Genomic DNA, 17,331 nt, shown 5'->3' with positions numbered 1-17,331 from the left:
GCGGGGCGCGGGGGCAGGGCTGGGCGGCATTCTCCGAGGAGGTTACACTGCAGCAGAAACCGAATGGGGGGAAGCTGGACAGATGTCCCGGAGCCTGAGCCAACCCCGGCCCCCTGGATGCCTCGTGGTGCTGATACCAGGCTGTGGCCCCCCGCCCTGGGCTTTAGACGGGTCCTGGGCTTCCCTGGCATTAAAGTGTGCGTTGCCTCACTCGCTCCCCCAGTTACTAAGTCGTTCCGCGCATCTTTACTAAATGCCTGCTACGGGCTGGGAGCGTCCATCCTGAGGTGCTGCGGTGAGAAAGCCTGGAGTGTTTGGGTCAGCGGGACCGAGACCGGTGGGACTCGGTCGGGTGAGTGGGCTGAGGAGGATGGGGTGCTGGCAGGCGCCAGATCAGGGCCCGGCCCCTGGCTTACTGTCAGTCAATCAGAAGCTGTCGGAGGGTTTGAAGCTCCAAGCCCAGAGGGGACATGCTCTGATCTACATGCTTCTGAGCCTTGTGACGGATGGACCGGGCGCTGGAGAGGCAGAGTGAGCAGCTGGTAAAGAGATGGTGACTGGATTCAGGGCAAGGGGGTTGGGCCAGCTGTTTCTGAGACAATAGTCAAAAGAGAATTTTGCCACCCAAGGGGTTCCAGCAGAGCGAGAGCACCCAGGGTTGATGGTGCACAGCACGGCAACAGGACCCAGGGTTTTCTCTGTTTCCTTCACCATCTGAAGCACACGGCTTCTGCCCCACGGCCACTGAGGGCTGCTCCAGCAGTTGCCATCACGTCTGCATTCCAGCAGCAGGAGTGAGGGGAAAGACTGCACAGAAGTCGCCGTTGACCAGAATGTAACACACACCCCAAGTCACTACAGGGACTCCTGGGAAACCAAACATCTATTCCAGGCAGCCAAATATCCTGTTCAACCCCAGGTTCTGTCGGTTAAAAAAGGAGAGAATGACTGTGGAGACAATAAGCCATCTTTGCCACAATTAGCCATCTCAGTCATCGATTGCACATGTGGTTTGGGGTCCAGATAGACCTCATATAGGAAGTGGACGTAGGAGGAAGATGCTACCATGAGCAGCCAGCCACATGGCGCTGCCATTTCTTGGGACAAAGACAATGGGGAAGACACGACATGTCGATTCTGAGACACCGAAGTGGTGAGGCCAGGGCCCCGGGGTTTCATGGCATGTTTGGCCCTGGGAGTCCAAACCAGGAACCGCCGGCATGTGGACGCGGTGAGGTCAGCAACAGCGGAAGACGCACAAGGGCGGAGATGGCCAACAGAGAAAGGGGGCCACAGAGGGGCCTTGGAGGATGGACACCCAAGGGGATGTGGGTCCTGGGAGCTGGAGAGCTTCAGCAGAGGCGGACCCGCCCCCTTGGAGGAAACCTCTGAGAAGTCCAGACAGAAGACAGCATGAAGTGGCCCCTGGGAGGTCACTGGTACCTGGAACCATGGGACGCCAGGGACAAAAGCGCAGGTGCAGAGGGATGAAAAGTTAATGTACAACCTCTGGTTAAATGTGGCACATTTAACACATGTATTTATTTCCACTCCCTCCAAACCCTACTAAAAGGACAGTAAAAGCATTAAACAAGTTTAAGGTGTAAATCAACAAGGCTAAAGCGATCAGGAGAGATGACAAGAGAGACACCAAAAAGTGGTGCCAAAAGCTTAGTATTTGGGAGCAGAAGGACCAGTGGAGTCCAGGGAATGACAACACCGAGGCTGCAGGCGGGAGAACCACCGAGAAGGAGGCCGCTTCCAGCGCAAACCCTGGACAGACTTGAGGACGGGAGCCCCAGGTGTCCTCAAAGCTGGGACTAGGTGGGACTGCAGACAGGAAGATACTCAGTGAAGGTCAGGTCTGTCTCAGCCCGTGAGGCCAGGGCCTGTCCATCCCCCAGCCCAGCCAGGGACAGGAGGCTGAGTCCCCAGAGAAGCTGAACCGGAGAAGTTTTGAGTTTGGGGACAGACACCAGGAGCATCTGAGGTGGGGAATAAGTTTTTGTGATGAAAAAGCGAAGGGGACTCAGTGACCACTTTTATGCTGAAAAAGTCAGGCCCCTGCCCTCTTCCTTTCTCAGTTCCCAGAATTGAGGCACATCAGGGCACATCATTGTGATTTCAGAACACCAGCAATAAAGGGGACACCCTTAGCTTCCAAGGAGAGAAAGTGGGTCACACACAGAGGATAGTGAATCACATGGCATCAGACTTTTCTACAGCAGTGAAGGAAGCCAGCACATAATGGAGAAATGCCTCCGAACTTCTCAGGGAAAAAACTATTTTCAATCGACAATTCCATACCCAGTCAAACTCTCAGTTACGAAAGTAGATTAAAGGCATTTTCAGACAGGCACCATCAAAGGTTTTACCCATCACATGCCTTTTCTCAGAAAGTTACTTAAGTAGATACTCCAGCAAAATAAGGGAAAAACCAAGAAAGAGAAACATAGGATCCAAGAAGCAAGGAAATCCAACACCAGGGAGAAAGAAGTCCTAGTATTATGGCTATTTCAGCAAGCCTGAAGGGCAGCTGATCCTTCTAGGACTCTAGGAAGAAACTTCTAGGAGAAAAAAATAATGAAACTGATAGATAGCTGGTGTTCTCAACAGGATGAATAGAAGTTTTACAATTCTGACAGAGAATTGTTCAAGAATGAAGCAGCGATAGATGCATTAAAAGCTAAGCAAAACATACAGGCAATTCTTAACCCCGGGGAAAACAAAAAGTTGTCATCATAGACCACCACATGACTCAGCTGAAAACATCATTTACATAGTGATATAAAGTTACATAATGTTTACATCAGACGCAAACAGGAAGTATTTATTTAGCCTAGAATTGCAATGTAACTATATTGAAGGGCTAGGGGAGTGGCGGGGAGAGGAGTTGCGAGAATGAAACGTTGATCTCTTGTGTTGCATGTTAGGCAGTCGCTAGGTAACGTCTAAAGCTGCAAATGCCAGGAAGAGCAATAGCACCTGGCTTGGAATACCAAGGTGAAGCCAGGAGACAGCTGAGAGGGTTGAGGGGTTGGTTGCTTGTGGGGTAGGGAACTGGGGAACATAGCACCCATGGGAGCTCTTCAACTGGGCCTGCTTGCCGGTGGTGGGAAAACTGCAGTTGGAGGGAGAGAGTGATGATGCAGGACACTAGGGAGGTCTGATGGCGCCCCGGCGAGGAGGAGGAGGAGGAGGAGGAGGAGGGGGAGGTGCTTAGCCGAGGAGCCAGGGATCCGTGGGGGAAAGGGCGGGCATTTGGAAAGCTGAGGAAAGTGGGTGAAGAGGCAGGACAGGCAGACCCTTCATGCTGCATGTGCACACGGGACTGGAGGGTCCGGGACAGGAGCCCTCTGGGGAGCTGGGGGGCTGGGGCTGTGCGGGATGGGGCAGTGACGACAGGAGGGCTCCCTGGTGGGAGCCCCCTCCCCACCTTTAACTCAGGTTGACAGAGGGTCTCCTGCATCTGTGACCTGAGCAGTACCAAGGATCGTCTCTAAGGCCCTCAGATCCAGGCCCTGATGGGGAACCTTTAGGCTATGACAAGAGGGGACCCGGGTCCTCCCGGGGGCCCGCAGAGCACACGCGGTCTGGTCAGCGTGGGTTCTCCCACCCGGGCCCGGTGTCTCAGGAGCTCTTCCCCCCGGCCCCCGGAGCAGGAAGGGCTGGGGGCCGCAGGATGGGGCCTGAATCTCTCATCAGCCCGCAGGTCAGCCCAGGCCAGGCAGGCCACGGCCAGCCAGGGCCTCCTTCCTGGGTGGAGGCCTCCCCACCCTTCCACTCACCTTCCGAGCATTGTGGGCCCTCCTGGGAGCCCCCCTATTCTGTTGCCCTCAGGCCACCAACCTCCCAAGGACACTCCACGTCTGTCCCCTTCATGCCCTGGCTACGTGGCCACACACCTAGGGGTCAGGGCTGGGGCTTCCTGAGGTCACTGGCTTCGGTGTGGAGGCTGGACTGAGGTGGGGACAAGCATGCAGAGGGATGACAGTGAGGGGTGGCATTGTCACCTGTGCAGAAGCTGCTGGTGGCCTGGCCAGGGGGTTGTGAGTTCGGAGGTCGTGGGGTAGGGGACAGACGCCCTGCTGGAGAGCATTATTCTGCTTTTGCACTTGACCTGGTCTGACACCCCTCCCCACCCCAGCGTGCCCATGCAGACGCCTCCTGCTGGGGGCGGACAGGTGCTCCTGGGTAGCACAAGTCACTGTTCCCTGCGCAGAGCGGGCTGCGTGGAGGGCCTGCCCATTAGATGGGGGTCGAGCCCATCCACCGGGGTCTCAGAGTCAGGAAGTTCATGGGGTGCTGCTGGGCCTTCCTGGTTTGGGCGAAGTGTGGAGTCAGGGTGCAAGTGAGGCTCCTGGAGCTCCCATGCAGGGAGGGGGCCACACAGCAGGACAGACGACAGGGCCCCTCCCTGCTTCCCTCAATTGTGGGGAGGTCTGTGGCTTCCAGAGAAGCCAGCAGATCAGAGGCCTGAGGGCAGCAAAGCCCTGTGGTGACCACAGCTACAGGACTGGCGGGAGAAGGGACCCTGGAGCCCCGGGGAGCTGGGCTGACTGTCTCTCCCGGTCCTGGTGGAACCCAGCCTCACCTGAAGCCTCCTCCTTTCCACCCAGCCTGGGTGGAGATGGCAGTGCCAAGGCCGAGAGCCATGTCTCCCCACCGCTCACAGGCCCCCGCCGCGTGGGGTTCCTCCCCCTAAGACAGTGCCCAGCCAGGAACCTGAAGCTCTTGGGCTTTATGGCCTGCCTGCCCCAGGACCTCTCTGAAGACCAACTAGATCAGTGGGTCATCTGAGCCCCAAGGAGGACACCTGGGCACACCTGCCATGCTGCAGTTCTGCCCAGACACCTGTCCACTGTGGTCACAGCACTCTAGTCCATCCGTGGCATAAAAGGCCAAGAACCACCCTCCTTGTGACGGGGAGGACCAGGGACTGGCCAGGGTCACAGGGCAGGAAAATCTGACCTCCATCCCCTTGTGGGGCAACCCTTCACGTCCCTGTCTTACAGAGATGAAGAGGTGACCAGAGGCTAGCTCCCACATTTGCATGTGACAGACCCTGGGCTGGGGACCAGCACAACTGGGGATGGGGAGCCACAGGTGGCAGTGGGGAAGGTGGGCCAGGGAACTGAGCGAGGGCTGGGAACGTTGACTGGCCTGAGAAGGAGAGGTGCTGGGAGCAGAGGGGAGCAGGACTTGCCAAATATGTCCAGATGGGGCTGGAGTACTCGGAGCCCGGCTGGAGCCCCAGCAACGTCCTTCCTGCCCACCCTGCCCGCCCCCTCCTCTCCCACTTTCCGGACAGTCAGTCTCAGGGTGGGGATGGGGGTGGGGCACAGCCAGGAGCTGGGCCCCCTGGGGTAGGGGTGGCCAAAGGCCTCAGTCTCCAGCCCCACACAGCACTGAGCACCTGCTGTGTGTCCACATGGGGCAGGTCAAGGGGAGATGCCCAGGCCCAGTGATGTGGCAGCCACCCTAAGCTGAGCCCCATCCCAAGCTGGGCCAGCCTGTACCCCAGCTCTCTGGCCCCCCAGTTCCTGCCACCATCCCTGGTCCCTGCTCCATGTGCCAGCTCCCAGCTTTCACGCATTCCCGGTGTAGGGCCCAGCACAGCTCCGGTGGAAGTCTATGCATGCCCAAACGCACACGTGTGACCACACACACACATACACACGCACCCCAAGCCCCTCGGCCCCTCTGCTGGTCACCCCACCTGGGATTGACCTGGACAGTTCTGGCCCCTGGGTGGTTATCCATTCATTCTGCCAACCTTTGCTGAGCACCTACTGTGTGCCAGGCACGCGATGCAACAAAGCAGAAGCCCTACCCTCAACAAGCTGACCACAGTGCAGAGACCAGAAACTAGACAAGTCAGCTGAGTGCTAAGCAGAGGACAGCAGAGAGCATCCCCAGCAGGCAGGGCAGCCTCAGAGGGGCTTTAAGCACTTAAAGGAGGGCAGGGTCAGCCTGAAGCTCGCAGAGAAGAGCCCACCTCCCAGCGGTGGCAGGTGCAAAGGGACTGAGGCAGAACTGGGCTGGACAGAGGGAGCAGCGTCCGAGGGGAGGACACAGCCAGGTCGTGATGGGTCTTATAGCCACGACAGTGACCCTGCCCTTGGCTCCGAGGGAGTGGGGAGCCCCCATTTTAACGTCCCTCTCCTGGGGCCTAAGAGTGGCTGTGAAAGGCAGGTGGGAGGCCACCATGGCATCTGGGACATGCTAGTGGCTCGGGCCAGGGCGGTGGCTGCGGGGCTGGGAGGAGGCTGAGCTTCCGAGGGGATTTGCTGGGCCCTGGAAGCCTCCAGCCGTGACCATGTTGGGTGCCTTGTCCGGTCAGATGAGAGGTGTGACAGAAAGGAGTCGGGGCGACCCCAGGGCTTCCAGCCTGACCGCTTACCTGAGCAGGTGAAGCATGAGAGGGACAGGCTGGGGAGACCCCTGGGCTGGATGCAGACTGTCACCACCTCAGGCACGGGTCCAGGGTGTCTAGGGAGCTGAACCCCCAGGGGCCGGGAGGCGCAAGTGTCCCCCGGAAGTGATCTTCCAGGTAGCCATGGAGTGGGGAAGCTGTGAGGCAGCTGAAGGACAGAGGGGGCTCAGTTGGGGGTCAGGGCATGTTGGAGGAGGCATCGCAGGAGGCCAGCAGCAGGGGAACGGACAGAGCTCGCTGAGAAGGGGCAGCTGTGGGGTGACCGTGGGAGGTTGGCTGAGGGTGGAGGTGAGGGTGACAATCTGGGAGCCAGAGGGTTGGGCAGTTTGAAAACCGCCAAGTGTGACCAAAGGAGTTCTGAGGGGCAGTGGGCACAGGGCTCAAATCTTCAGAAAGCGGGGCTGGGGCTTTGCGGAAGGAGGTGGGAGCATGGTCTAGGAGCAGCCAGGCAGGGCAGGAGGACCTCCCCCGACCTGCAGGGTGGCTGGACACCTTTGGCTGAGAGGGGAGGGTGAGCGAGGCTGACCGTGAGCCCCTGGGCAAGGAAAAGGCCGTGAGAGCAGAAGTGGGGGGAGCCACGTGGAAGGGCCGCTGCAGAGCTCGGCCTTGGCCCCGGGCCGGTGCAGCAGCCCCGGCTGGATTTGTTGGGCCCGGGGTGCTGCCTAGGGAGCACTTGGCCTCCCTGACTGCCGGTGGACACCGGCCACGTGACGCTTCCAGAGCGCCGTGGAAAGGCTGGCTTCGAGGCCCCCCCAGGAGCAGGCTCTGCGGACGTGTTTCAACACGGCAGCCTTAGAACCTGTGTTGAGTGAAAACAAGCAAGTAGAGAACGGCTTCTCATGTTTCCATTTACACTAAAGCGCTCGATGGATGGATACTGTATCACGTGCACAAGCTGTGTTTCGAAATAGCTGGAAGCAAAAACAGCAGATCGCTCAGCCGGTTACCTGGGAGAGGAGGGACCAGAGCGAGGCTGGCTGGGTCAAAGGGGAGGGTTCTCTGAAATGTTTTTACTTTTGAGAGAGAGAATGTTTTCGAAGAGTACTTAAATTCCGTGCAAAACCTTGTAAACAGGCTCGTTTAAAAACAAGAGCTCCAGCTGGGCAGAGCGTGTGGCTTGGGGAGGGGGCATGGCGGGCGGGCGCACCCCTGGAGGCTGGCAGGGCAGGGGCAGACGGGGTTGGGGTCCACAGCCCCCAGTCACCCAGGGAGGAAGCTCAGGGGGAGGGTGTGCAGTCAGGGGGCAGCCTGAGAAGCTGCTGTGAGAGCACAGAGGAGGGTGTGGCCCCAGGCTGAGGGGGGAGGGGGGACCAAGGGCGGCCTGAGAGAGGCCTGGAGAGAAAACGCACCAGGCCGTGGGGACGGCCGGTCTTGGGGGGCAGGAAAGTGGTCAGAGGCAGCTGTGAAGTAGCGGGGAACTGGGCGACACACTGGGGCCTTCTCCCCTTGAGCCCCTCACAGGTCTGAGGAGCTGCCCAGGGGAGCTGGACCCTGCCCCCAGGGGAGCCTGACCACAGACACTGCCCTCTATTCTCATACGTGACCCCCACCGCTGCCCTAGCTGCAGGGCAGACTCGCTGTCCCCTCCCTGCTAGGGAGGTGACAGAAGCCAGAGTCACCTAGTTGGTGAGGGGTCATGGATGGCCTAGCAGTGTCCCTGCTTTCAGAGAAGCAGACGTTTAAGAAGTAAACATACAATGGTACAGGGCTGAGCGGGGAGGTGATGGCAGACAAACCAGGAGGGAGGAGAGGGCGGGAGGCCTTCTAAAGAGGAGACCTTCGCCTTGGCGCCTGGAGAATGAGAAGGGTCTGCTGGCTCGGGAGAGACTGGGTTGTTCCAGGGAGTGGGGCCAGCTGGTGCAAAGGCCCTGAGGCACATCCACCGAGCTGGAAGAAGTCCTGGCAGGGCCTGAAGGGGCAGTGGCTGAGTGGGACACAGGACTAGACCGTGAAGACTGTGGAGAATATGGCCAGGGCAGGGCCGTCTACCCTGAAGGCACTCAGAGACCTGTAGGGGCTTCACTAACTGCAGGACCCTGTGGCGGTCGACTGGCGTGGAGAGCTGCAGGGAGCGGACGCCGAGGCTGGAGGGGTGTTACTGGGCAGCCTGGGGACTAGTGGGCTTGGGTCCTGACCAAGTAGGGGGTGGGGAGGGCAGCAGGGCCAGGTGGAAGAAGTCAGTGGCGGACAGGAACAGTGACCACACAGCCAGTGGACTGCCCCTGCCCACCTGCTCCCATCACTGGGCTGCGTGTCACCCACCCACCTGCCCACCTGGACCTGGGGTTTGGCTGCAGAGGCCAAGCGCTCACTGGCTCCAGATACAAAGTGTTCAGCCGGGCGTCCCCCTGGCTTCTGGGACTTCAGGCTCGGCAGAGGGGCAGCGAGGGAGGGGAAAGGGGGAGAATGAAACGCAGGTGGGGCCTCCGCCAGCTGCCAACACAAACACGGCCTCTCGGCTTCCAGCGCCTTTTCCAGCCTGCCCTACATTCCCGCCCGCCAGGCCCGGCCTGGGGCTCCGCGGCGTGGGCAGGGTGAGCAGCCGCCCCAGCTTGGCCTCCACCAGCAGGACCCCCTTGAGGCCCTGGGCAGCCCATCCGGGAGGCCCGAGCCCTGCCCATCTTGGGCAGGGGTCTCCCCCAGCCCCCCACCAGGTGTCTGCCTAGGCCCCTTCTAGGGGGAGGTGTGTAAAGGGGCTCCCGTGCCACCCAGGGCCCCTGATTCCGCCACTGACCCCATCTGTAACCTCTGTCCTGTAACTTCTCCTCCCTAAAGTCCACGTGGGTCCGTGCAGAGCCGCCTTAGTGAGGCCGTGGATGTGAGTGACTCTGGACACACATGCTGAGCCGACAGAGACACAAGGGAGGCGGCGGCGGCCGGGTGTCCAGGATTGAGCACATGGGTGGACGAGGCACACACAGAACTCCTGGGGCTTTTGTCCTGGGGGGAGGGGCAGCGAGAGACAAAACCCGTAAGAAATAAGCCGGCGGCACGGGCGTGAGCTCTGCGGGAAAGAACAGCAGACGCCGGGCCGGGGCTGCGGGCAGGTTGCTGTGCCCCGTCCGGAGCCCAGGGAGGTCTCGTGGAGAAGCAGACAAGCAGAAATGTGGACGAGGTGAGGGCCCGAGCCACCGGAGGACCCAGCGCCATGATCCCACAGGCAGTGGAGGGAAGGGGCCAGAGCGGGGAAGGACGGGAGGCCCCCACGGCAGGAGCTGTCTGGGGTGACAGGCCTCAGATCATGCAGCCCCCATGGCCCGTGGCGAGGCCTTCGTCTTTTGTTCAGAGCTAAGAGGGGTCTTCTCAGAGTTCTGAGCCGAGGACCGAGCTCTCTGACTCTGGGTACCCTGGGAGTTCTGTGGAGGGAGATGGCTCAGGTCAGCGGGAGAAGCTCAGCCCGGCAGCTGCCCGGAGAGAAGGCAGGGAGACGAGCACGTCACTCATAGGCGCCATTGTGCCCGTGGAGGGGTCCTAGGGCTGGCTGCGTGGGGTTGTGCCGGCTCCCTGTGGCCTGTGATATGACCCTGAGACGCCCCCCTCCTCGGTCAGCCTGGAAGGAGGTAGGACGTGAACCCAGGCAGCCTGTCCGTGTGCCTGAGCCCCCCTCCCATGACCCAGCCCCACTGCTGTGCCGTTCGCACGTGTTCGCACGCCCCAAACGTCCCCGTGCCGGGCCTCCTGCACAGGCGGGGGCCTGCACTCCTGCAGACACAGAGTGCATGCCCACCCTCGGCCACAGCACACGTGCGCAGCGGCCCCGCAGCCCTCTCCCTGCCACGGGACAGAAAGCCCCTGCAGAGAGAGCAGCTGCCCTGGGGACCAGCAGTAAAACCTCAGCGGCCAGAAACACGTTGATTCTTCTCCAAGAGCTAAAGCACTAAAACAAAGTCATAAACACAATTACACCGTCTCCTGCCATAAATTTCGACGTTATGAAGCGCTGTGATCTATTTCCACTCATACCCAGCTCTGGAAGACCATCCAGCCCCAAGGGGCCCTAACGAAAGGGTGATTTATGGGTGTGATTCCGGAGTTCTTGTCGTGGGGGAGGGGCGTTCCCAAGCCCCGAGGAGCCACAGAGGCCCAGCGCCAGGGGCAGGGCCCACAGGCTGTGTGTGCTCTGGGGAGGGGCTGGGCTGGGGGGCCTGCTGTGGGGGGACCCTCCAGGACAGCTCACTGCAGGCAGACGGGCACCCTGCCGCAGCCTCCCCTCCCCCTTGGCTAGAGGGTCCCCTGGGGGGCCGTGGAGTCAAGGTGCTGGGCCGTGTCCCACCCGCTTTGTTTACTCCACAAACATGAACTGGGCCCCTCCAGTGCTGGCAAGGACAGGCAGAGGACCCTGGCTCCTGGAGACGAATTCCAGTGAGCACAAGAGCTAAAGAGTGAGCAGGCACAACTGTGCACCAGGTGCCTCGGAGGAAACCAGGGCTGCTCAGGGGGCGTGGACGGGCCTTGGCGGGGGGAGGGGGGGGTGTCTCAGAGCAGTGACGTTGGTGAGACCAGAGGTTGGGGGGTGACTGGGACCGGTAGTGGGAACAGCGGGGACAAAGGCCGCCATGTATGAGAACCAGCAGAGAGGCCTGGAGCCGAGTCAATAAGGAGGGAGGCCAGAGAGCAAAAGGGGACAGGTCTGGGGGCCACAAAAGGCACTGGGGCTTCGCTTAGTCGTGAGACGCAGGTCAGGAAGGTCTGAGCAGGCAGTGACATGACCTGGTTTGTGTTTTTAAAGGACCACCATGCAGAAATACGTTGTGGGGGATGGAGGGCTAGCTGGCAGGCTACTGCAGAGGTCCCAGCAACAGAGGACGGCACCTTGGTCTGGGTTGGAGCCATGAAGGGCAGGCAGGGGTCGCCCAGGCTCTGTTGATGGATAGACTGTGGAGCGTGAGGCTGAGATTTGGAGCCTTCTCCTGAGATGAGGAAAACCGGAAGGAACAGTATGAGTGCAGAGCGATGGAAAGACCTAAACAGACATGCCAGAAAACTGGTTCCGTGGTCTGAGTTCAGGCCTGAAGCCCTGCAGGGCCGAATGTGCAGGTCCCGGGCGTGGCCCTGGCCGGAGCCTGGGTGCTTCAGGTCCAGAGGACATCAGACCGCGTCTGTACATCAGGGTGGCCTTTCTCCTGCCATGGTCAGTGGAGAAGGGTCCTGGGGTGCAGCCAGTGCTCCCCCTCTGTGGTTTGTCTCAGTGGCAGCCATTGCCCTAGAACTGGGTACTCAGCTTCACCTGCCTGTGCCAGAGGGCACGGGGGACAAAGGTCATGGGTCACTGTGGCACCTACCTGACCCAGCAGCAGTGGCTTGCAGAGTGAGGGCTGTCCTCACAGGGTGGAGGATGAATGTGGTCTTATGGAGATGGAGACCCCAGAAGTCCCCAAGGAGGCCCAGGACCCCGACCTGACACCTACTCAGCAGCCATGCAGCCATGCAGGGTGGCTGTGTCACCTCTGTCAGACTAACTCCTTCCTGCATCTAGCAGGGCCTTAAGTCCGAGACTGTGGCCTGGCACGGCCTGGTCGCCCTTGGTGGCACCGGCAGGTGGCCAGGCTCTTCAGCAATGGCGGGCTTAGGCACTCGTGTCCAGCAGTCAGAGTTCACTTTCCAGACCCTGTGCCGGGGGCCTCTCACGAACTCTGTATGTTTGGGAGGGCTGGTGGAGGGGCACTGCCCACCCAGGGTACTTTGAGGTGTGGCTGGGGCCCAGGACAAGGGACGTGGGCTTCTGCCCTGAGCTCTCCATCGTGGGGCTTCCTCCTGAGCTGGCCAGAGTGGCGCTGAGCGGGCAGCAGCCTGAGGGTCCTTCCCATGAGGCTGCCTGGTGCTGCCCCCAGCTTGTGCCAGCCCCACCCCGTCCCCCCAAGCTGTGTCCAGGGACAAAAGGCCCACTCGGCCCTCCAGGCCTCAGCTGCACCACCTGTCTGGTGGACTCAGGAGGGGGGACGGGCAGTGCTGAGCTGTGGCCAGGGTGCGGGGAGGAGATGGGCCCCTGCGTGCCCTGCCTGGAGCCTGGAGCCCCCAGCTCCCTGCAGCCCAGCTCAGCACCTGGTGGTAAATATTCTGAGCATCACTCCTGAGAATGGCTCAGTGGCCATTGGTGCAGGACAGTCTGCACACTAGCGGAGGGCTACGGTGACCTCCGCCTGTGACCCTAGGAAGGGCCCTGGGCTGTCCTGCGAGGAGGCCCCGCCCCACCATCAGATGCTGACTCGGGGCACCCTGGAGCCCCTCGAGCCCCAGACTTCGGCGTCCCATCTCCACTGCCAGGGCTGTCGTCAGCATCAGGTCCAGAGCTGGGATCAAGGCTGAGCAGGTTCTACAAAAATTTCCCCTGAAAGACTCTTTTTCAAGATTTTCTTTTGAAAACAAATTCATAACCACATCAAACAGGAGCCCCGTCGCCGTGGGTTTGATCACCAGCGGCCCGGGGCTCTCTAACTAGCTGTTATTCTAATTGCTTTTTTCTCTTCCGAGGGCTGCATAAGTCATCTTATGGTTATTAATTTGGGGAGTAGAGGCAGGGAACAAGGGAGCTTTTGTTGGCCGTGCCCTTTTAGTCACTATCAAATTGCTAATAAGGACGAGATCCCCAAAACTGATCTGCCCCAACAGCTCCTGGGGGACATGGTCCCCATCCCCGGAGTGGGCACTGCTGTCCCCCGAGAGTGGCAGAGCCACCCTGGGCACCTGCCCCCCAGACGCACCTCGCTGCGGCTGGGGTGTCCCCAAGGCCACTGCCTCCTGCTCATCTGGTGTCACCATCAGTGAAGGTGCTCTGTGCTCGGGCCCTCCAGGCACAGTGGCCCTCGGGGCTGCCCACCGGCCTGGGCACAGGAGGCCCCTGCCAAGGGGCTGCTCCCGGGCGGGTTCCACCTCAAGACCCCACCCCCACGCCGGCTCCTGTGTGTGCTGTCTCACTGCACCCCCAAGACAGCCCACAAAGGGAGGAGCAGGTCCCCATCTTCCAGAAGGACGGAGTGTCAGCCAGGTGTCAGCGTGGGTTCTGACTCCGCCTCCCAGACCAGCCTGACCACGGCTCACCCCACACCACGGGGCTATGTGATCTGTCATTGAAGGGGACAGGATGGAGGCCCACACAACAGGGCCCTGGGGCTGGACAAGGCAGGGCAAACTCAGGGAGCCCAGAGCCGGGGGGTGAGGGGGGTTGGGGGGCATCAGGCAGCCCCCGGGTGGTATGTGGCACCAAGGTCAGGCCCAAGGTCCAGGAAGGGGCATAGCTCGGGCGGTGAGGGCTGGGAGGGCTCCTCAGGGCTTGGCCCACCCTCTGTTCACCAGGCCTCCTGCCCACTCCCCGAGCGGACCCAGGACCCGCCCCGCAGCCTCCAACCCTTCTGCACCCCAACCACCCGCCGTTTCCTTTTTCCCAAGAACACCCCATAAAGCCTTCCATACCCACTACACATCTGGAGACATCAACAGATGTTCAAGTGCCGTAAAGTGAAAATTTATGAAACCACAAATTTTCTTCTGTAATGTATTTGGTGCTTTAATTGATGCCAAACCAATCGATGCTTGGAGCTGGGGCCTGCACAGTTGAGAGACATGCAGCCACACCCGGACCAGCCTTGATTAGGGCTACCGTCTGCAGGGCCCAGGGAGCCCAGGTGGACTCCAAGCCCAGGTGACCCCCCGCCGGCCTCCCAGGGCACACGCTGGAGGTGGGACGGAGGGGCTGGTCCTGCTGCAGAGGGAGCCCTGGGGGTCTCGGGCCAGGGACAGTGATGGAGCAAGTCCCCTCCCCACGCCCCCTCCTGCCTGGCTCACTGAGCGTTCAGCCAGCCTTCTGAGCTCAGCCCCCCCATTCTCGCCCCCGTCTCTGCCCAACACTGGGGGTGGGGGGGAGGGCTACAGGAGTGAGATGGGAGATGCTGGGAACCCAGATCGTGACCCTGAGCAAGACCCTTCTCGTCCTATAGGGTGGGATGTAGGCCTCAGTTGGTGGTCTCCAAACAGCTCTGCAGAGACCTGGGGTGCTGGGCAGGCATCTGGGGAAATTGGGGGGGCTAAGTGAATGGCCCCAGGCCCCACCAGAGAAGCCCTGCGTTCCTTCCCTTTATTCATAGCCTGGGCTCCCGCCATCGGCTTTGTCTAGGGGAATAGAAGACTAGGCTCCTCTGGTCTGGGTGATGGGACCTCAGATGTGCAGCTGACCCCAGGCCTGGAACAGGTGGGTCTCAGACTATCTGGCGGGTTGCCGGGGTGTCGGCCTCCGGAGAGGGGCACCGCACCCCCGCACAGGCAGCCATTCTGACGGGAGGAGCAGGGGAAGGATGGCTGCTGGGACCCACCTTCAGGGCCCGTCCCGCCCTACCTGCCACGGGGTCTCAGGTGAAGGAACTGCCCTGGCTCCCTCACAGACACCCCTCTTCTCACCTCCCGGCCGGTTCGGCGTCCACAATAAAGGGACAGTTGTTGACTGTCACGCCTACCGCCAAAGCCCGGCCTGGGTCCGCCTAGGGACCAGCTACTGGGCCTCCAGCCACACACAGGCCACTTCCCCCAGCAGCACCTTCCCCAGGGCCACCCTGCGGCCAGCACCCCACTCTGCCTGGTCCTGAGGCTGGGGGGCTGTGGTCCTCAGTAGGGCCCAGGGGGGCCCAGAGGCCGGCTGGCCCCCGGCGGCCGGGGGCGTAGACATCACACATCACGTATGTGTGTCCAGGCGGACCGACGGCCACAGCCAGCTCTGCCTGCGCGGTCCTCAGCTGCACGGTTGACCCTGCAGAGCCACCTTTGTGGCCTCGCCCCCCGCGCCACACTGTCCCCGGCAGCAGCCCCGCGCTCTTGCTGCTTGGTCCACACCCGTGGGTGACCTGGCCACCTCCTTGCCTCCCCCGCTGCCTGACTCACTCTGCTCTTGTCCCCACAGGTGACACAGCTGGACCAGAGGCTGCTGCTCATCACCGACATGCTTCACCAGCTTCTGTCCTTGCACCAGGGCGGCCCCCCGGCGGGCAGGGCCCCCAGCGGGGGCGGGACCCCAGTGGTCCAGCCCTGCCGCGGCTCCATCAACCCCGAGCTCTTCCTGCCCGGCAACGCCCTGCCCACCTACGAACAGCTGACCGTGCCCCGCAGGGGCCCCGACGAGGGGTCCTGATGGGGGCCTGGGGCCTGAGTGGGGAGGCCCAGAGGAGCCCCATCGGCCTGCCCCACCTCCCACTCAGCAGGGGCACCCGTCAGGCCGCTGGCCGCCTCCTCAAACAGCTCCTCTCCCCCAGGCCCCGGACACCCCAGAGGCCATGCTGCCCCACAAGCCCAGGCTCAGGGGTCCGCTGAGGCCGTCTCTTTCCAGCCAGGGGGTACTAGAACTTGGCTGGGTATGGGAGCCCCCTCTCAGCTCTGAGACTCTGGCCCCCGACATTGCTTGCATGGTGGTTGGGACACAGTGGCAGGGGGTCAGGCTGGCACCCAGGGCTGGGCACCCTGGTACTTGGTCCGTGCCACATGTGTCAGGAAGCAGGACAGGGGCATGCAGTCCCCCCTGAGGGGAGACCAAGAGACAGGGGAGACCAACAGACAGCGTAGACAGGGCCTGTGGGGGCCACACCCCAGCCTGGAAGCCAAAGCTCAGGTGGACCCAGGGAGGAGACAGGAGGGCAGAGCAGGCCCAGCCCATGCCAACAAAGGATGCCCGTGAGCTCTGCTCAGAGGGCCCCAGGCCTGGGCCGTGACCCTCAGTCTCCAGTGATGCTGACTCGATGGGCCAGGGACTGTGAGGGAGCTTATCCTGACGCCACAGCTTCAAGCAGGACGGACAGGCCCACTGTCCCCAGAGCCCTTCCCTGGGGGTAGAATGTCCACCAGTGGAATGGGGGTGGACAGGCCCCCCACTTTAGACTGGCAGCTTCTCCTACCCATTCCAGAGAGAAGAAGGGGCCCTCCAGCCCCACTCACGTGCAGCCCCTGCCTCCAGCTCCCTGCCCAGTCCGAGCAGCTGGACAGACACACAGAACTGTCAGCCGCTGAGCCCTGGGGGAGCACAAGCATGTCACAGTCCCCCCACAGGACGGGGGCTCCCCCTGGGTGTCACGTCTCATAGAAATCAGAATAATTTGTGGTGATTTGGAATCTGTTTTAATGAGTTTCACGGTGTGATTTTGATTCTTTCTTGTGCTGGCTTTTCCCAATAAATGTGGGGTCATGGGGTTGGTCTCGGCACTGCTCTCACCTTGATTCCTGGGGAGGACCCATCTTTGGGACAACCGTGTCCTCTCTCGGAGCTGCCACCCTCAGCCCTCAACACACCAGAGTTCCCTAACTCTGTCTGCACCTGCCCAGGTTGAAGGAGGCGGCCCTGGAGCCCCCAGCTCGCTGGCCTAGGGTTCTGAGGGCGGGGTCTCCCTGGTGACCCTGTCGCCCCTTGAGGCCAGACCATTCCCGCCCCTGTCCCCATAGCCAGCACCACGCTCAGCTCTGCCCACATGAGCGGATAGGAGGGAAAGAAGGTGGCCAGAAACACAGCCTACCCTCCCAGCCCAGCCTCTGCTCTTGCTGGAATGTTCTTCCCACCCACCCACCCCCATCTGCTGAAATCACACCTTTGGTCCAGCTCAAAGCTCCTCCTGCAGCAAGCTCTCCCTGATAGCCCGTCCCAAGCAGCCCTTCCAGGCCTTGTGACCCTTCGAGGGGACCGGGGTGAGCAGGTGGGAGCGGAGCTCGGGGACGCTGTCCTCCGTGCCCACGTCCCACATGCCAGCTCTACCTACCTTCCTGAGCCATGGGGCTTGGTGTGGACAGGACAGCACCCTGCCCTCCCCTGCCCGCCTCCCACTGCTGCCCACGGGCCGCGGAGCCCCATCTCCTCCCAGCCCAGCCTCCTTCCCCACAGGCTCTGCCTGGAGTCCCCCAGGCCTCCCTCTTAGGCAGGACCCCTGCAG

The 17,331-nt window shown here is 61.4% G+C and overlaps 1 protein-coding gene across 1 annotated transcript in view; it reads left to right on the top strand.

The window, feature by feature from the left end:
* KCNQ1 (potassium voltage-gated channel subfamily Q member 1) overlaps positions 1–16,599 on the top strand; it is a 323,222-nt gene extending 306,623 nt beyond the window's left edge. Inside the window, exon 17 of the mRNA XM_019667315.1 lies at positions 15,324–16,599. Coding sequence (XP_019522860.1) covers positions 15,324–15,551 — 228 coding nt within the window. The 3' untranslated portion in view covers positions 15,552–16,599. The remainder of the gene's footprint in view (positions 1–15,323) is intronic.
* The last annotated feature ends 732 nt before the right edge of the window (positions 16,600–17,331 follow it).

The sequence above is a fragment of the Hipposideros armiger genome, unplaced genomic scaffold (assembly GCF_001890085.2).
Source record: "Hipposideros armiger isolate ML-2016 unplaced genomic scaffold, ASM189008v1 scaffold_494, whole genome shotgun sequence".
Taxonomy (NCBI): domain Eukaryota; kingdom Metazoa; phylum Chordata; class Mammalia; order Chiroptera; family Hipposideridae; genus Hipposideros; species Hipposideros armiger.
The sequence above is the reverse complement of the archived record's forward strand: the minus strand, read 5'-3'. Positions and strand labels throughout refer to the sequence as shown.